General features: G+C 35.6%; 1 protein-coding gene across 1 annotated transcript in view; it reads right to left on the bottom strand.

Moving 5' to 3' along the window:
* Positions 1-1,626: 1,626 nt before the first annotated feature.
* NXPH1 (neurexophilin 1) overlaps positions 1,627-21,519 on the bottom strand; it is a 297,458-nt gene continuing 277,565 nt past the window's right edge. Inside the window, exon 3 of the mRNA XM_060632557.3 lies at positions 1,627-4,717. Within this exon, the coding sequence (XP_060488540.1) occupies positions 3,956-4,717 (762 nt within the window). The 3' untranslated portion in view covers positions 1,627-3,955. The remainder of the gene's footprint in view (positions 4,718-21,519) is intronic.

Genomic DNA, 21,519 nt, shown 5'->3' with positions numbered 1-21,519 from the left:
TAAGATACTCACTTTCTGTCTCCTATAAACTAGGTAAATAGTAATTATCTTTATGCATATTGTTTTTAAATTTTGTACTTTTAATGCACCCACTAATTTGTATTTTATTTAAACAAAAATGTAAAGATGTATAATAAATATAAATAGGTAAATCTATCGATAATTGAATAAATATCAATAAATATCTGAAACTGGTACACAAGCCAAGTCTTTAAAAGGCTTATTAGGGGTGCCTGGGTGGCTCAGTCGGCTGAGAGTCCGGCTTCAGCTCAGGTCATGATCTCACGGTTTGTGAGTTCGAGCCCCGCATCAGGCTCTGTGCTGACAGCTCGGAGCCTGGAGCCTGTTTCGGATTCTGTGTCTCTGTCTCTGCTCCTCCCCTGCTCATGCTCTGTCTCTGTCTCTCAAAAATAAATAAACATTTTAAATTTTTTTTTTAAAAAGGCTTATTAAACCCAGCCATTTGAATTTGCCTTAAGCTAAGAGTTGGCATTCAAAGTTGATGATGGAGATGCAAATTGCTTTTCCAAAGAGCTGTTTATATTGGTTAAGCTGCTTCTTACATGTAAAATAGTGGGGAAAAGGGAAAAGACAAAAACACTTTCTCAGGCTTCTCATGATTTTTTTAATCTATTCTGTGCAAAAAAAATATGGCTTACAGTTTATTGCTGAAATGTAGGAACCTGAAGATTCCCAGTCCACAGTTTTAAATTTAACAAGTATCTCAATTGCTTGCAGAATAATTACTTCCAGAACTTTAATACTATTCTATTAACAGTTAAACTCCTTCTATTCATGCAGAGAAATTCTAACAAGAGCCATGGACTCAAAAATGCCCAACTGATACCATACCATGACAATGCATCGTTTTTATCATAAGTAGATAAACCAGTAACTTGTATCATTATTCTTCCATGAGGCAAGAATCTGCAATAGTTATTTCTTTGTAGTAATTTCAATTTTACTAAAATGTTTCTGAAAAGAACAATAGGTAATGACAAACACATGTTTGCATTAGGTGCTATTTCCACATTGCAGGTTTTTTCTATAACTTAGCAAAGTAATGAAATAATATTTAAGATTCTAGCGAAGGTGATTATCTTAGACAACCTAAAATTTATTTTCTCCAAATAACAAATAAATTTCTAGTATAAGTAAAACTGAACTGACCAGTCTGTTAAAGCAACAAGTTGGTCTAATAGAGTTTTAATCTAACCCTTAGAACCTTCATCTTCATCATGATCCTTGTCTAGAATAGGAAGAGTATATTGGATACAAAGTCCTGTATCATCGTGACTTTTCTATATTACAGAGGGAGGTGATGATGTAGCAATTTGGGATAAGTGTGTACAGGGCCAGAAGAGTCCTGAAAGTTTAGATTTTTAAAAATTGAAAGTCTTGTTGGAAGTTTGTTACATTTTCTTTTTCTTTTAAAGGAAAACTACACAGAAAAATAATTGAATTCATTGGATGTTAGTTAGCTATGTTCTTAAAAACCAACATTTCAAGAAGAGATTGGAAAGCAGGGCAGATGGGTGGAAATTGAAGTATATTTTTTATCTCATCTTGAATTTGGAATTAAAAAAGGACAGATTAGACCCCGTAATGGAAATCACAGTCCATTAATCAGATGATCCTAAAAATTTTTTTAATGATTTTCTCTTTCTCATTTCGTCCTCTTTTTGCTAAGAGCAACTAACTCCTAAGTGATCATTGTGATAAATAAATCCCAGAATAACAAGATTTATCTGTGGCAAATTTGTCCCACAGTTAGAGTTCATGATGCATTTATTGCCTGTTGTGCCAGATAGAGTCTGTTCTAACATTAGCTTCTAAATTCCACAGCAAATTAATTAATGCATTGATAGAAATGGTTGTCGAGATACATTGGAGGATTTTGAGAGATGGACATTAAATGGAATGATGTGTCTTTGACTTGCAGTTGAAGGCTTTCTTTAGTCAAATCAGTTGCTGAGTCGTCACTTTAGAACTCTGTGGTCTTGTGTTCCCTATAGTACTTCTATTATTTTCTATATGAGAACATACTTATCCTTATGCAGTATGAAGGGAAGATGAAAATGGGTTAGTGTTTTAATTTGGCTTCTTTGGTTAACCTTTGAGACTCTTAATATCCCAATCCCTCATTTGTGACTTTAAAAATGGGTTCCCTTACATATTTTTTCTTCTGTTTATTTCGCTGGGATTATATACAGTAATTTTTTTAAAAGAAAGTTTAATGTCCATAAACAATGCTATATAAATAAATTGATCCAATTTGGTATAAGTAAATTGAACACCTAAGCCTTCTCACTGCTATTGTAATTTTCTCAGTTGAGTTGAATGATAACAGTAGAATCAGGGAAAGCCAGCCACAGTTCTTCAGACATCTTGACTTTCTTTTAAAGAAAAAAAAATTACCTTCTTCTCAATCTCCCTGCTAAATAAAGACTCTATACAGGAAAAAAAAAACAGCTATAATCATTTAGGAGACCTCAATCATCTCTTATGCTCATTGATATTTGGTATTCTTGAATTAACTAGCACGACAGTAAACCAAAAATGTGTGCAACGCTGTATGCCACAACTGTTTGCCAGGCTTGAGACTGAAACTCCTAACTTGTTTTGACTGGGCAACTAATAGCAATTTAGATAGTTCTGTACAAATTTAGAGACATGAGATGCAAAACCATTACAGCACATTCTTCCTGTCAGAACCATTTAAATCACCATCTTACACAAGCACATATTGAAACTCAACTTTAAGCATTTTATTTTTATGTACATTTCATTTTGTCCAGAAATAAAATATCTAAATACAGACAGACTGTAATGTTGTATATGTATAGCTTTCAACAATACTTGAGCTGAATAAATGCTTTGTACATTAAGTTTGTCTTTTTAATGGAGGTCACAGCTACATTGATAAAATGGATTCCTCATATCCTTTTTTTTTTCTTTTTTAACCAATAACAAGCAGAGAGACAAGTACAAGTTAATATTAATAAGCAGCTCAAATAACACTTGGTTAAACTATGTACAATACAAACCATTCATACAAATGAAGACTAGGATATTGAATTTGTTACAATATGTGTAGTAAAGATAAGACAGACACTTATAACTTACATGGTGTCTGTCAGGCATTTCCCTTCTTATATAATGATCAGAACTTGTTTTAAGCAGCCTTAGTTGGTCTCAACTTTGCGAAAGTCCAAAGACTGGTGATGAAAGCTGTAATCCAATGTCTGCCCACATGTAAATTCCAAATGTTTGCTCATCTTTACTGAAAACAGGCTCCCTTCATAGAAAAAAAAAAAAAGAGCCATCTTATATTACCTTGAATGTGCCTACTGTATGCTGGAAAAAAGTTACTACACTTTGTTGTGTTCATAAAATAAAGAATACTGAGCTCTAAAGACACATTTTTTTTTTCCATTTGAACAAGCATATACTCCTACAGTAGTATTTACCAGTACAGCTACTCCAAGCAGTAGGAATGCATGAGTGGGGATTATTGATTAGCATGTACTCAAGACTTTAAAAGAGATTTCCAGAACAGCAAGTGTTAGAAACCATTCACTGTCTAGTTAATCCTTTTGCTTGATGATAGTTTATCCTGAACCATTATGAGTCAAATAACGAAAGCCCTCTTGACAGCAATCATGACAGATGCAAGCTGAAATGTATATGAATGTGTGTTTGTGTATATCTATGTGTGAGAGTATGTCTTCAAGTGTGCCTTTAAAACCTGTAGTGATTTACAACTATGCTGAGAGATGAAGCTGACTGGGCAGAAATTACATCGGATTGTTTTCCACTAGCGTCTTTGCAGCCAGTTGACGAGAGCAGCAGTGTAGACACATTCCAGGCAACAGATGTGACCTTCCTCTTTGAGGTAACAGCCCTGTCATATGACCTTTAATTCCTCAGGCTTCAGTCTCACCCATGTCCATCCTCATCCGGAGGGGAAGTAAGGTGTGTCACTGTGGTAGTTGTAGTCGGGGCACACTTTCTGTACTAGTTTATAATCTGTACTATAAAAGGAAATGTAAATACAGATCACCTTGAAGGGCTTGGAGCAGAGCCAGGATACATGACTTTGGGTCTGCTCCTGGTAACAGGTTTTTGAAGGATCATAGTTGCAGAGTGTGTTCTTGGTAGCCTTGTCAACCTTCTCATATTCAATGCGACAGTTAAAGGACTTGGAATCTTTGGCATCAATCACGGTTTGTTGTGCCAAGTCGAATTCCACTATTTTTGTAGGGGGCACCAAGCTGACAGATACATTCCCTTGACCAGTGGAGTTATGCCTGAAATAAACACTAAATGTCCCATTGCCGTGATCTACAATTTTCCCAGTTATCAACAGGTTTAGCTTCACTGTTTTGATGTTGGAATGAAAATCACCCCATCCAAACATTTTCTTAAACTTGCCCGTCTTAACAATGGGCCTTCGCTTGGCCCTGGGCCGAGGCTCTTGTTGGTCTGTGGAGTTCCTCAGCCAGTCCCAAAGGTCTTGCTCAGAATAAGGTTCTGGGGTGTCATATCGCAGGTCTACATCTGTATCATTTTCTTTGCCACGAAAAGTCTGTGACAGGAGTCGGCTGATAGACAAGTCTTTGCTGCTTTCTGTCCATATGTGCTTTAGTGTGGATTTGCTGCTTCCTGATTTTAGAAGTTCTGACTTCCCACCATTCGTTAAATTGGCACATGTGACCTGCAAATGGAACAGAAAACAATGGTGTTTACATCTCTGTATCTGAGAACAGCTCTTTCTCAGAGGCTCAGAATTAAATGAAGATACTTCACTTAAATTATCTTCAGCATTTGGCCAATATTTTCAACACATGATAAAACACCACTTCTATTTTTATATAATGATGGGAGAGAGGAGGTATAGGTGGATAAAAACCACTAAACATGGCTGAAAGACTATATAAAAGCATTGACTTTGACAAGGAAAAGACCATCTAAGATGAGTAGAGCAAACTGCATTCAAACAGAAATGAAACCAGTTATTTCTCAGCACTAAGATCCAAAAACTTTTAAAATAAAAATTTTACAAATAATTGTTACTTTTCTACTTCAAAATTGCCATTAGCTTTAAAACTATACGATTCTCAGAACTATGTCAAACAACATCCTAAATATTTTTGGTCACCCATGCCACAGTTATATTAGAAAAGTCAGTTTTGGCAAGAGACTCCAGTATATTTTAACTGGTCAAAAGAAATCATGTTTATTATCAGCTATTAGTAGCATGGAACATACTGGATAAGACATAATGTTTTTACCCTAAGGGCTTAAAATGTGGTCCAGGAAAAGGGACATAAATGAAAATATCAAATACACAATGTCTTATAGATAATTGTCAATCTAGAGAAGCTAACAACACATGGTCAGTGACAGAGAGGTCACTTCAAGTTGGATATTGAGAGTCACATTCAGAACCATTCTCCTGGGATCCTGGTCTTCTCTCTGGGAAGATTTAGATTCCACAGCTAGACCAGGGAACCCTAAATCTAACTGACTGCTCAAACATTCAGATCTGTCTTGCCAAATTATACAGGCATTGTCCTATATTTCACAGCTCCTATATTTATGTTTTAGTGTAGAAGAAATAAAAGAAAGAAATGAGAATCCATGATGCATTCATTAGTCTAAAGTTAAAGCAGTGACTTCTGATCTTAACATGGAGAGCTCAAGGACAGTAGAGAAGACAGCTAAGGACCCACAGGAATCAAAACAGCCAATACAAATAAACCCTTTAAGATGTGGACTGATTGCCTCTAAGGTAAGTCTGCTGAAGAGCCAAGATTCACAATAAACCTCTATCACCAGCCCCCTCTAGAATCAGTTCTAAGTCCTATCTCAGACATGAGTCTGACTACCACTCAGCAGCCTCATTTGGGCCTGCTAGTCTCCTTCCAAACTGTTCTCAAAATAAGAGGTAATTGCTGGAGAGCTTTTTAATTCAGGCCTACTAGGAATTAGAGCTGCATTCTAGGGATCTCTTCACAGACTTAGGTGCGGAGGCTTCTTGCTAAGATACAACCCTGGCCTGAGAATGGCCTTTTACTCAGTCACTTGTGCTAAAAGGACTCTATCCCAATCCCTAGGGACTAGGGCATAAACTTTAAACCAGTCTTTCTGGAATCCATGCTCAGTGCTGCCACTTTCAAGCTGTGTGCCCTTGGTCAAGTCATTTAACATCCCTTTACTTAGTTTCCTGCAACTGCAAAGTGAGGGTAACAATGGTGCTTACCTCATAGCATGGCTAACACATGTAAATGGTTCAGTTAAATTTAGCTATGTTTATAAATTCTAAGCTGCTATGTGAAGACAAGTAGAGAAAAAAGGCCACCAAATAGTACATATGGAAGTCTGGCTTGAGAGTAGCTTTGCTCTTGGTCACATGGCCAAGTATTCAGAATCTGCACAGGATAGGTTTCCCAGGGACTTATACATACAAGAGGGCCTGGTAATCTAAACTAGAACAAAATCACTTAGAACTTGTAATCTTGTCTTTTCACAGATTCCTCAGGAACAATGAGCTTTACATTACCAGCTGGTAAATAGTCTTATCTCTGCCCAGCTCAAACTGACAGATGTGAATTCTATGAGGCCATTCCCCTCTAGGATAAACTACCAGTTGAAGCTGGTCTCTTCCCAGTAATGCTGAGCTTTAAAAAAAAAAAAAAAAAAAAAAACAACCCTGCAAGCTAGTTAGTCCCACACAAATTCATTGTATCTGAGACTAAATGAGATTTTATAATGGATTTATGTCCCATGACTATACCCTGAAAAACCAAGATGGCAATATTGGGTAGGCTAACACAAAATGTCATTATTTCAGGCTGCTAGTCTAAGTCCAGTTGCAACCCCTGTGATCCCCAAGGCAATAGTGATACCTTTATAAAAAGATCCAGAAGGCCATTGTGCACAGAGGATAACAGAGGAGAGACCAACACTGACCAAGGGAGAATAAGACCCTAGGGATGGGATGAGGCTCAGAAAAATGGATGGATTGTGGTGGGGATGAGATCACATGTAAGAGAAATACAGATCAGCCTCATGTACATAGTCTCCAAATTCTTAAAACATATTACCCAACTGAAATGAACAAACCTCCTCATGTGGAATCAAGGATGGCTATCATCAGATGGGCCACTATTGATCTTGGGGCAAATACTGGGAATTGAAAGAAGTTTGTCTTTGCTGCCAACTTTCTTTTAGTGCTAGGTTCTTCCCCTTCAGTTCTCCTCAACCCTTGAATTGGTCTCTCTCTTTTCCCCCTGCGCCCAAACTGCACCTTTTCCCCCTGCACCTGTTTTCAGAATCCCTTCATGCCAAAACATTCCAGAAATGGATCATACTCAAGCAGTATGTGAGTAAAAATAGCTAAGTGGCTGCCTTATCAAAATTCAATTTGTTGTTTAACAAGGACTGAATATTAAGTCTTAAAGGGATGAAACTGAGAAATAAATATCCTGTGGGGAGGGGGATGATACATAGAAATGTATGACTTTTCTTAAGGGAAAAGCATAAATTTCCCACCTATCCTCTTCACCTGATAATAAAGTCAGTTCTCTATGGAACAATTTTTACTCTAATATGAAAAGTATAATCCTTAGTAATTCCCAAGTTAATATTATAACTTTATAATTTACAAAACAAATAAAAACAACTACAATTCTACCAATTCACTGAAGGAAGTACATTTCAAAATACACTTTTTCTATAAAACAAACATTAATTTATAAGAGTAGTACATATCTGTTAGCTTGGAGTTTATTTTTTGTATATTTGTTTTATGTTGTCTCAATGAAATCTAATTGGTTAGCCAAACATCCAAATCTCAACTTGCTTGATTATATAAATGTTGTCATTAACACAGCTTCTATATTTATGCTTAAGGTACAAGAAATAAAAGAAACAAACCCATATCCTGTTTTCTCATTTTTACCTGGAATTATATAACTATTTTCCCATTCTTTGGATGACAAAAAAAAAAATACAGGAATGCATTTGGTACTGGCTTGGCACTTGTATCTCAGAATCGACACAGTTGATTAGGAGAGGCACTGTAATGAGCACTGGCTCAAGAAGCAGTAATGAATTGTCCCAAAAAAGGAAGTTAAATGTAATTAGAATGCAATCCAGCAATGCCATATAAGGAGTGAAAGAAAAGGAAAGGAAAGAAAAGGAAAGGAAAGGAAAGGAAAGGAAAGGAAAGGAAAGAAAAGAAAAGAAAAGAAAAGAAAAGAAAAGAAAAGAAAAAAAAGAAAAGAAACATGGAAGTGGGAGATAGGATTTTAAAGGACCAATCTATCCAAAAAAGACACTAAGACTGGCAGGCAGAAAAACTTCTGAATTTCAGATAGAACAGAAATTTAGTTCTAAATTATACTCTCCACAGCTGTAGTGATTATGAGTATGAGTTCTGGAGTCGGATGGCCTCCCAATCCAGGCTGAGGTCTGTAACAGGTATATGATGTAGGGAAGTTTCTCAACTTGTGTATACTTATGTTTTTCTTTTGTAGAAAACAGGAGAATAATGCCCACCTCTCTCATAGAGCTGCTGTGTGAATTAAACAGGACACTCCATTTAAGGCACTAAGAGCAGTACCTAGGCCACAGTGATTGTTCAACATTATTAATACTATTAACATCCTCAAATAGTTTAACCTTTAAATCTCACTACATAATATTTTATGTAAATGAATAATAATAGGATGTGAGAGCAGAAAATATTTTCAAAAGAAAATCTCCTTTTTACATAACCAAAAACTTTAGCAAACAATTAAAAAAAGCATATAATTTTGAGAGTTCTTGTATTACAATGAAAAAACATGGCAGGTCGAATAGGCAGTAAAACTCAAGTTAACAAAAAATTAACATAACTTCAGCCATTACGCTGTTCAGCTACCAAATGCAATGAATTTATTTATAATGTGAAAGCCTTCCATTGGTGCTGATTGTCAAGACACCTCTCCAGAACATCTCAGTTTGAGCACAGAATCAAAGCAGGTTTCAGCTGTACTGTCAACAACACAGTCTGGAATATTCTATTCTCTTTCCCTTCCCTTCCCTTCCCTTCCCTTCCCTTCCCTTCCCTTCCCTTCCCTTCCCTTCCTTTCCCTTCCCTTCCTTTGGGTCCATAAGAAATTCCCCAGACATGTCGAGCATAAGCATCCTGATTTATTTTGTTTTATTAGTTCAATAACTATATAGTGAAACTCTGCTAATATTGAGTTAAATAATAGAAATACAAAGATAAATGAAACATGGTCCTTGCCCTCAAGAAGTTCACAGTCTAATGGGAAAATAAATTAAGCATGTTAACAGTGTGATGTATACAACATTCTAGTAGTTAAAATCAAAGTTAAAAGACAGAGAAGATGTAACAGTAGAAATAATCCTCAGATCTTGGAGATAAAAGATGTTTAGGAGTTCAACAGAGACAAAATAAGCTTAAGGAGAACTTCTAAACATAAGGAACATACTGTGTAAAAGCAAAGAGCTTAGATGGGACATGTTAAATGTAAGAATGGAAAATAGTTCCTTATTGCTGAGCCTTAGGGAGCTCTGATAGGAAGGAAAAGAAGTTGTAAGAAGTGGGTAGAACTTGAAGAAGGTGGGCTAGGGTCATATAGTGATATTCCTACTAAGGCACTGAAACTTAATCTTATAGGTAATGTGGAAGCACTAAATTTTTTCTGTTTTGCTTTTAAGTAGGTCATTCCAGTTCTAGAAGAATCCCTGATTAGACATTGAAAGGAGAGACCTTGAAGGAAGAATGACTGGTAGAATGATTCATTACATAACTAATTGTGATATTTCATTTGAGAAAGTAAAATGAGGCTTAACCAAGGCAACGGAAAAGAAAAAGAGAAAAAATGGATATGAAATATTTCAGAGGTAGGATTAACTCAACTGGATGATTTTTTTGGCTAAGCAGGAATATGAAAAGTTGAATTAACGAGTTTCCTGGCATCTGCAGGGAATACAAAGGTAACAAGTTAGCTGGAAAATATAATTAAATCTCAGAGGAAAACTGGAGGTTAAGGTGCCTGCAAGCCATTCCAGTGGTGCTATCTAAAGAAAGTTGATAACATGGGTCTGAATGTCTGGAGAAACGTGTGAGATGGTGATGTTGATTTTGTAGTATGAATAGATGGCATTCTGCAGATAGAACATGGGGATACAGAAGAAGGCTGGTAACAATATGTAATGCCAATGCTTTGAGGACAAACAGGAGAGGATCCAGACTAGGTAGAGACAAAGGAGGCTATTAGAAAGAAAATAATGTTATAGAAACAAAGAAAAATTGGGGAGAGTAAAGACAGGCATGGGAAGATTCAAATTCCAAGTAAAAGTCTTGTGTAAAAGTGTAAACACCTGGAGAGAATCCTCTTGACTTTTGAATCCACTGCTAATGGCCTTACTGAAGCTCGTTTTCATGGTGGTGAAGACATGATGCTAGATGAGAAAGAGCAACTAGCTTGATGCATCCGCTCCCAGCTGCAGTCAGGAATCACTGGCTGTCTCGTTCTATCATATTGCTTTACATCTTAAGAACTTTCATTTTTGAAACACATACATATACACACAAAATTGAAAGTTTTTGAATCTTACCGAATAAAAAAAGATATTAGTAAAAAGAAACGTTACATCCAGAACACCCTCTACTATTGATATTACGAACATAATAACAAGTTTCTTTTTAAAAGTCACCTGAAGATTCTTTGATGTCAGTATATCTGAGTGGTAACAAAAGCGGTGAAGACTATGGCATAAAGATGAGTACAAATGAAAAAGCTGACAACCTCTAATGAACTCAGTTCTAAAAACACAAAGCATCATGAACTTTTTCTACAAGCAATTTATTCTATACCAGTGAAAACAGCAAATATACTTTCTGACAGTATAATTTGCCATGTCAAAAGTCACCAACGCCCATTCCAAAGGAGCAGGCCTGCCAGCCCAATGATACCATTTCCACAAATTATATGTGTTTGTCTTTCTCACTGTCTTAGAATCCCTAACGATAATAAAGATTCCTAACATAATTAGATGTATGAAATTGAAAGTATACATTAAAAAACATCCAAAAATAGGTGCAAAGAGAAGCGTCATTTCCTGCAACCATAAACACAGACAGAGCTTGGATCTAACATGAAGGGAAAATGTCTGGGGCAGGATCTGTGCATGGGGCTGAGAAGAAAATACGCCTCAGATGGCAGAATGTAAGATATAAGAGCTACCACACTTTGATCTAGCTCTTTCTCTGTATATTTTAGGGCCATACTTTCACATCGCTTTTTCTAATACCTTTTCATTAAAGGCTTACAATCACAATGTCCTACATCACCTTTTAAAATACTTTTGAATGATACCACTTTGGGAAAATAAACCACCCCTCTACTATATTGTCACCTCAATTATGCTCCTGGCCTTATGAGACGGTATATAAACATTTCACTCCTCTACGTGTACTATCTCCAGCTAGAGGTTTCCCCAGATGTTGTGATAAGATGCCTTTTAATTTCTACTAACATGCACATTTTTCTGTCGATCTATTACTATTCAATATAAATAATTTCAAGATTACTTTGAAAATTATGTATTTATTTCATCAACTGTATGAATACTTAAGCCAAAAATTTTAAACAACTTGATGCTTAAGCAATATCTTTCAACATTGAATAACTAATCAGCAAAGTGGTCTTGCTCTATGATTACTTCATTTTAACAATTTTATGATTTGCTATGTTGAAAATATGTTGCATACTATTAGCTGCTATTGGCTAAGGGCACACTATATTCCAGTCATTGTAATTAGTTTTCAGATATGGCATTGTATTGTATTTAAACTATTCAAACACACTTGCTCTCTCTCGCTCTCTCTCTCTCTCTCTCTCTCTCTCTCACACACACACACACACACACACACACACACACACACTTTAAAGTCAATATTGTTATGTTCAGCTTACAGATGGGGATATAAAAACTCAAAAAGAGCTTGACCAGATTACTGCTGTTAAGTGAAAAAGCTACTCCCTATTATTCCACAGGCTATGTCTTTTACTCTTAAAATTATTTTAAATATGAAATTCTACATTACTATGTTTATAAGAATATTCAAACATTATAGAATTTATTAAATGAAAAGTAAAAGCCTGGCTTCATCATCAACCTCTTCTCTCTTATAATCCCATCTCTCTCTTCAGAGGTAAAAATCTGTCAAAATTTTGGTGTATATTGTTTATAAATATCTCAACTATTTTTCATATATAAATACTATGTATATAGTGTCATATTTTGTGAATTATATTGTATACTTTCCCATCAACAAAATACTTCAGAGAGACATATCTCTTATACATCCAGGTATGTCATCTTTATTAAAGGGGAAGATAGAATTTTATATATGAATGTACTATACTTCCACTTTTTGTTTACCTTTTGTGATAGATCCTTAATCATTACATTATTTCACAGCCAGGTTACCTATAGTTGTTTTTTAACCTTGATTCTACTACTTTTTCTGCCATTGTTGTTTCAAATATCTCACTCCTTCCTCCCTTGAGCTGGATTTTAATTTTTATTGATGTATAGAGTTGTGTGATTCTTTTAGAAAGCGTTCAGAGGGGATAAACTAAGTTGTCTATGCCTTAAAATGTCTTTATTGGACATAGGCTTACACTGGGTCAAATGTTCATCATTTAATTCACTTTGTTCTGCTTGACGTTTTTCTCTCCAAAAAATAATTTAAATTTTCTCTATTTCAGGCATTGTGCAATCTCCAGCCTGTTTCTTAGCTAGTTCAGAGAAAAACATGCAGATATTTCTAGATATATGAGGCTTTTCATCAAATTTTCCCAAGAGGTCTATAAACTCTTTGAGGGATGTTCTTCTACAGTATGACATTTTGTAACTTGGGGGAGGGACTACCTCGCATACAGTAACCACTGTATAAATTACCTGTATGGTTTATATTCTTACTTACATCTATTTCAACAGTTAAGGTCATTAACCATTTAGTCACAATCAAGACTGGGGAGGGGTTGGTACATATGACCTTAAGAGATTTCTCTCTTGAAAGTTTTGAGGCTGCACTTGACATTGACAATACCTGAAGTGCCTTTATTACATATGATAAGCCAGAGGAAATGGGTTAGTGTTTTAATACATCAAAAATACATCATTTCCTTATGCTTCAAAGCAGTGCTCCAGGAGCAACAGTGTTGCATTAACAATGAAAAAGCAGACAAGGAACTTTGCGCTTCTCCTTTAATCCAGTAGGTGCTATGAGGTTGTACTGCATACAAACTAAGAAAATGGGCTTTGCAGTCAGAGATCGCAGGACTAACTCCAAAATCTGTTATTTTATCATTAGTGACTCTTTAGGACCACATTTTCTCCAATAGAAAATAGAGATGATACCCCACTCATTGGGTTTTCATGAACATAAAGTAGAAGATTTTATATGTAATACACATAAGAATAGGGCAAACAGTATGAGTTCGACATGTGAGAGCTATTATGCTTGGCTTGGTTATGAAACCCTCAAGAAAAGAAAAACAAGCCTTTCAGAATGCACACTGCTATTCTATTCCTGGTTCTCACTAGAGACATTACATCTGCTCAAATGATCCAAACAAACTGAGATGAAAATTGGCATAATTGTAACAACTCTGTGGTCATCTTTAGCAGTAGGCGGTGATAAGGGACCATACTGATTACATTATGATTTAGTATTGGCAAATGTGGGCAATAATTTATCTTTAACATAATAATTTTAAAAGAAGGCCTCCTGACCAGACTGAACATTCCATGTCATCCTCAAAAACTAGAAACGTGGTGTCCCTGTCAGTTTGAAGAATGCTCAAATGGCTAAGAATTTTAGGTATGTTACCCCATGAGTTCTCGTGTTTCCACAGAGGATGGCTCACTTCTAACATAGGGTACTAACTGTTCTCAACATCACTATATTAGAAATTGGTGTGAGTCATGGATAACTGAGCTCCTCACAAGTTTGTATAACCATAATCATTAGCTTTCTCTTTGGTTCCTTTTCCTACAGGTACTCTTAAGAAATTATATTAAAAATCTTCTTCGTTCTTTAACTGCAGGGGAAAAACACACCTTATGAAGAGGCATGAACAATAGTTTCTGTTACTGAGAAATACAGTTTTTCATCCTGTGAAAATATTGTCCCCTCCCTCATGCTTGCTGTATAAACTAATGTAAGTTTTGACACATAAACACATTAATATTAATGAGAAATTAAATGTAATTATTCCACTTAGCCTCACTTAACCCATTCTTTCAGAGTGTAACTATGGATTACCCAGGTTTGCATTGCAAAAGTTGCTTCTTTTGTTAGTATTTTATATTACTTCCATTTAGACTACATAAGGAGTAGCTCATGTAAAGACCTCTGGGTATGTGGTTAATATGATGAACAAAATGTCTAAAATAACATGTTGAAAGAGTATTTCTGGGCTGAAATAAAGCCATTTCAGCATCATTTTCAGCATCATTTTTTCATTACCCTTAAAGAGATTTGAATTTGTCAGTAAATCCAGATGTCTTTGAGGAAAAGAGAAATGTTGCATATGTAGGAATGGCTGGTTAGATCCAGTGTCTTTCTTTCTGAAATTAAGGTTAATACGAGTGATTTTCCTTAAAAAAAAAAAAAAAGGCTTTTTATATGGATGGTAATGAAGGTCAAAGTGCATGCCTATCTAGCATGAACCAAATGAGGAAGGACTGATTCACCTTACAGCCCTATTTTCAGTAACTTATATCTACATATTGAGTAGTAATAATAGTACACCTTACCCAAAAGAAGCTCAAATTCTTGAGGAATAAGGACTTTGATATTTTTTGAGACAATATACCTACTTACCCTCTGATTATCAAGAGATTGATCTGGAAATATTTCAATAGAGACAAAAAATTATATAAAAGAAGTGATAGAAACTAGTTATAAGGCAATATCATCCCTTTGCCATTTAGGTCCTAGATAGGTTCAAAAATTCTTCTAGGACATCATTCATATCAGGCTACAGTGTGTGGGCACTGCTAAGAGCTTCCCAGTTACAGAGTGGACAGCAAGCCAGACAGCCAACACAGAAATATAATAGGGGCTAAAATCCTAGAAATACAGTCCCTCCATACTACCATAAAAATCCTGTGGACTAGGAATCCCCAGTTTCCTGAAGTGGAACAAATACAGTGTTCTGAGAAGATACAAAATCTAGCAAGGAAAATGGACCCCTCACCATTTCATCAAAAGTTGATGATGATGGAGTTTGAGTTATGTAATAACTTTTGACATTGAGTAAATAAATATTTTTGGATCATGCTTTAGCCAAAGATGTGGTAAAGACACATACACCTAGAGCACCAGGCCCCAGTGGCTCTTAAGCGTAGCTCAGGGAAGACACAACTCATGCACAGGGAACTTCAACGGCCAGTGTGTCCACAAAAATAAATAAACAAATAAACAAACAAACAAGCAAAACAAAATAATAAAATCCCTTGAAAGCTCTTAAACTAGCCTGTTGTTTTGTTTTGTTTTGCTCTGTTTTGTTTTTCTAAAACCCCTCCCAAAATATTAGCAGGCATTCTTTGACTTTCAGTTTCTTTCTTGTAAGATTCCTAGCACTGGGTAAACAGACTCTATCCTCCACAGATCTCTTATCCAGTGCCCGTCAGCTTTGGAACCAAATGCACCTATTGTCCACCGTCTGGGCTAGATTTCACGTTGGTCTTTACCAACCCCTCTCCGCTATTCTCATGGCATGTGGAATCTCATACCAAAGAGCTAGATGGAAAAAGGATATTTAGGCAGAGAAATTTCATAAACAAGAAAAAAGATGGCCTCTGGATCATCTTTAATGATAATCCAATTAATCAGATATAGTGGCATGCCTGGAGTCCAAAAAGAAAAAAAAAAAAACTTTGCTCTTATTGTCACCAAGGGAACTAAGTAAGCGGTGTCACTAAATCAAAGAAGGATGTTCACCCAAAGTTTATGGTATAGGGAGATATAGATCATGAAAGGAATGGAGTAAACAGAGCCCCCCAAAATGACAGAATGCTGTAAGTGAAGTCACAATGGGAGTTTAGATGAAAATATGTCTACAGTCAGAGCTCTAAAATCCCCTTGACCTTTAATGTAACTTTTTTCTTCAGTTTAGATTATATACCTGTTTTTTATTGTTCTTTTTTTCACTTGTATTAAGTTTTGAATTTTAATTCTCATATAATTAACATACAGTGTTATATTAGTTTCAGGTGTACAATATGGTGATACAACAATTCCATACGTAACTCAGTGCTCATTACAGTAAGTGTACTCTTTGATCCCCATCACCTATTGGGGTGAAATAGGTGATAGAGATCACCCATCCCCCAAACCTTCTGCCCTCTGATAACCATCAATTTGTTCTCTATAGTTAAGAGTCTGTTTCTTGGTTTGTCTCTCTTTTTCCCTTTGTTATTTGTTTGGTTTCCTAAATTCCACACATGAGTGAAATCACATGGTATTTGTCTTTCTCTGACTTATTTAGCTTGGCATTATACTCTCTGGCTCCATCCATATTGTTGCAAATGGCAGTATTTAATTCTTTATTATGGTTGAATAATATTCCATTATATATATATATATATATATATATATATATATATATATATACACACACACATATATGTATATATATACACATACCACATCGTCTTTATCCATTTATCTATTGATGGACACTTGGGTTGCTTCCATAATTTGGCTATTGTAAATAATCCCACAATACACATAGGGGTGCATATATCCCTTTGAATTAATGTGTTTGTTTTCTTTGGGTAAATACCCAGTAGTGGGACTACTGGATCATAGGGTAGTTCTATTTTTTATTTTTGAGGAATTGTCATACTATTATCCACAGTGACTGCACCAGTCTGCATTCCCACCAACAGTGCACAAGGGTTTCTTTTTCTCCATATCCTTGCCAACACTTGTTTCTTGTGTTTTTGAATTTAGTCATTCTGACAGGTATGAGGTGATCTCCTTCTAGGTTTGATTTGCATTTCCTTGATAATGAGTGATGTTGAACACCTTTTCATGTGTCTATTGATCATCTGTATGTCTTCTTTGGAGAAGTGTCTGTTCATGTCTTCTGGCCATTTTTAATTGGATTATTTGGAGTTTTTTGGTGTTGAGTTACATAAGTTCTTTATATATTTTGGATACTAACCCTTTATTGGATATGTCATTTGCAACTATCTTCTCCCATTCAGTAGGTTGTCTTTTACTTTTGTTGATCGCTTCCTTCCCTTTGTAGAAGCTTTTCATTTTTATGTAATTGCAATAGTTTACTTCTGCTTTTATTTCCCTTCCCTCAGGAGATAAATCCAGAAAAATGTTGGTATAGCTGATGTCAGAGAAATTACTGCCTAAGCTCTCTCTTCTAGGATTTTTATGGCTTCAAGTCTCACATTTAGATCTTTAATCCATTTTGAATTTTTTTTGTGTATGGTGTAAAAAAGTGGTCCAGTTTCATTCTTTGACATGTAGCTGTCTGTTTTTTCCAACACCATTTATTGAACAGACTAATGAACTTTAAAATGACTTATTACAGCATTAGTAATTTGTACTGCCATGAAAACTTTGGATATAACGTATCATAGGATAACTGAAAGAAGGATAGGTTGTTAGGGTAGAATTTCCTTCCCTAGTATGTCCCTACGTTCACTTACTTCCAAACTCTGAGAGGCAGTTTATCCTTTTCAGAAGAGCTGGGTAACACTCTAGTTGCCACTAGAGGGCACAACTAGGACATCTGACAGCTGTCTTTATTCGTGGTGTTGAAGTCAGACAGAATTGTTATCATGAAGGGTTCTGGAGCTCTTTAAAAAAGAAGATAGAGCAGGAAACTTTGTAGTCACTGCTGAGTGACACAGCCCCAGGGAGCCACCTCTTCTGTGAGTTGCAGAGACCAGGAAGGAGCTGCTGTTGCTCAATGAACTCCTACAGCAATCATCACCAACTAAAGAAGCTCTTGTACATCTTCAGTTCCTAACAGATAGTGTGTTAAGGATTAAGACTCTTATATTTATTTGTTTGGAACTAGTCTAGGTCAGTGCACCCTATTTCTACATCTCCAGCCTAATCTTGGCTATGCTTTCCTTTGGCCTTAGAGTTCTGATCATATCTGAATGCATTTTTTACATGTTCTCTTTCTTCCAACTTCAGGACCTTTGCATAGGCTGCTTCCCCAACCTTGGAATCCTTAGAATCCATTCCCATTTGCCTAGTTAAATCTTACTTATTTTATAGCCTAGTTTAAACTTCATTTCCATAGTAATCTTTGATCCTTTCAGGGTGCCCTATACTGTTCATTCACGAAAGTAACACCATTATCTATATTTACTCCTTCCTTCCTACCTTCCCTCCTTGCTCTCCCTCTCTCTCTCACTCATTCTCTTTCTCCCCTTCCCTCCCTCCCTCTTCCTTCCTTCTTCATTTCTTCCTTCCTTCCTTCCTTCCTTCCTTCCTTCCTTCCTTTCCATGAACTGTTATCTCCATGATAAACCCACCCAATGTCTTGGTAACTACTTTTTACTACACTTAATAAAATATCAGTTTCCAAGTAGGTGCTCTACAAATGTTGGCTGAATGAATAAATGGATTTTTGAATGGAGTGCCTATCCACACATAATGATATCCTTTTGCTGATGAGCTTGCTGCATAAGCAGATGAACAGCTCATTTTCTGACACAGATAAACGTGTTTATATTGTAAGCCTTTGTGGAGGCTTTGTGTAATTCTGTAAAAATGCAGTGATACAAGAGAAAAGGTGATGTTTTTCTAGGAAAATACAAGTCAGTGGCTGCTACAGGCCATTACAACCAGTCAGAAATGTTGCAGAAAAAATATCCAAATAACTATAAGAATTTTCATTTAAATAAAAGTGAAAAGTGAATAAGAACAGTATTACCTAGATGAACATAACTGTATTTTGGAGGTTGACGAACATCAGAAAGACTTAACAAAACAAGTATGGTCTCTCAGATGGCAAGAAACTTAGTACCATTATCTGAATTTTCTTTCTTGAATTTCTGGAAATTTGATCCTAAATATAATAATGAAAGAAAATGCTGATGGGATTCTAAAAGCAGAAGTTCCTTCAACAAGAGCCTGCCAAATTTTCTGGGGGCATTTTCTTTGCACTATTCAAGTGTACATTTGTATTGACAAATAATAGTTGCTTTGAAACAGACAGACATGTGTTAGGCTATTTCTTTGCATAAATGCCATTTGCTTGGAAAATGTAGTAGGTTTTATAAATGTGAAGCAATACAACCAGTTTTATGGGTGTGTTTGCAAAGTCTCAAAATTAAACTGTAAAAGTGTCCATTAACAGTACAAATTAAATTGTTATTAAAAAATTTGAGTCTCAAAGGCATTTTTGGCTTTACTCTAGAATTGATAGGTTGTAAATAAATGCGATATGACTGTGACATTTCTGCCTTGTGTCCATATTGCAAAAATCCACAACTGTTGAGAGTTACAATCCCAAAATATCTGAAGCTAAAGAGACCTCCCTGGAAAATGTTTTAAAACTCAGGAAGCTGAGTAACTGCCCTAAAGCTTACAAGATTGTTAGGGGCAGAGTTAAAATTGTAGTGAAGGTTTCCTATCGTCTGGCCCACTTTTCCTGTATTCCAAAGTTCACTTTTATTGAAAGTGGGTACTTGATATCTCCTTCAGAGTTTGTCGAAGCTCTAGAAATCAGGGAGTCAACTTCAAAAGAAGGAACTGGCTTATTTTTGTTAAAGGGTTTCTTAATTTTGTGACAGGAAGGGCTACTATGGAAATATGGCACCATGTGCCAACCCTAAAACAAAAGGCACTTCATGGCAATTGTAGCTTGGGGTCCCTGGGGTTGCCTGTGTACACAAATCTACCAACATTTAAGTCTGAATAGTGACTGCTCTGCAGGAAGAAAGAATCAAAACGAGGAAACCACAGTAACCGGTTAAAGCAAATTACAACACAGAATTATTCTTCCATCTCTAATAGAGAAAGTGCTTTAGATTTGTTTCCAAAAACTTTGTCAGTTTCTATTTTCAGAAAACTTATTTTTTTTTTAATTTTTATTTAATTTTATTTTTAGTTTATATAGAGAGTGCATGAGCCAGGAAGAGGAGCAGAAGGAGAAAGAGAGAGTCTTAAGTAGGCTCCATGCTCAGTGCAGAGCCTGACACAGGACTCGACCCCATTACCCTGGAATCATGGCCTAAGCCAAAATCAAGAGTCGGACACTCAACCTACTGAGCCACCCAAGTGCCCCAAGATTTTTTTTTTAAAGCAAAGTTGAAGCACCAGTTTCTGAGTCTCTCTTTTATAAATACATCAACAAGCATTTGTTAAGTAACTATGATCTCAAACATTTTCAAAAATTACCTCAGGGAAGTCATTTTACTCACTTCAAATCTTTCTGTATGCCTGCTCATTCTAGATAACCTACATCAGTACTTTTTCAATAAATAACAGTCTGAGTATTTTGGAGCCCTCCCCTTTCTGCAATGAGCTTTGAGAGTCAGTGACTCTCAACAGGGAATGCTAACGAAAAGCCAGTAATGTGAGCTGTAATCTTGCTGAGAATCATGTTGCAATTGGTGTGTGTTGGGGGTGGGGGGTGGGAGTTGGAATGTGTACAGCATTAAATAGCATATTTGAAATGTACCATTGATTTGATTTTAGTCAAAATATTTATTTCATAGTTTGACACGTTAAAAGGAAGATGTGAAATTTATGTGTTTTTTCTGAAAGTAGAGATTAGTTTTAAACAGTCAAGAAGTGCATTTTTAAGTGAGGTCATCTTTTACCAAGTGGTCTTGGTTCTTTAGATACACTGTGAGGATGATCCATCTGAATCTGAATCTGTGTAGAAATGGTATTTATGTTTATATTTCTGTAATTTTAAAATGTTGATATAATTTCTAACTTACAGAAAGTTATAAGAAACTTACATAGCCCCTTTACTCAGATTCACTAATTAATTTCATTTCATTGTTTATATTTCTCTTTTTCTCTTATATATGTAAAAATGTATGTATATAGATTTTTTTTCCAAGCCATTTTCAGAGTAAGTTGGAGACATCATGCCCACTTATCTGTAAAAGGGTTCTGGAAAAATTTGTAACCACAAGAAAAAGATTTTTGTAACTATGTATAGTGTAAAATGTTAGCTAGACTCATTGTGGTGATCATTTCACTATATATATATATATATATATATATATATATATATATATGATCATTATGTTGTACACCTATAACTAATATAAGGTTCTATGTCAATTATACCTCAATTTTAAAAAGAAGTCTGAAATAGTTCCTAAGAAGAATGACAGTCTCTTCTATAACCATAATACAACTATCAAAATCAGTAAATTTAACCTTGATACATTACTATAACTTAACCTGTAGTCAATATT

Source organism: Panthera onca, chromosome A2 (genome assembly GCF_046562875.1).
Source record: "Panthera onca isolate mPanOnc1 chromosome A2, mPanOnc1 haplotype 2, whole genome shotgun sequence".
NCBI classification, from domain to species: Eukaryota; Metazoa; Chordata; class Mammalia; order Carnivora; family Felidae; genus Panthera; species Panthera onca.
This window is presented reverse-complemented; position numbering and strand designations above follow the sequence as displayed.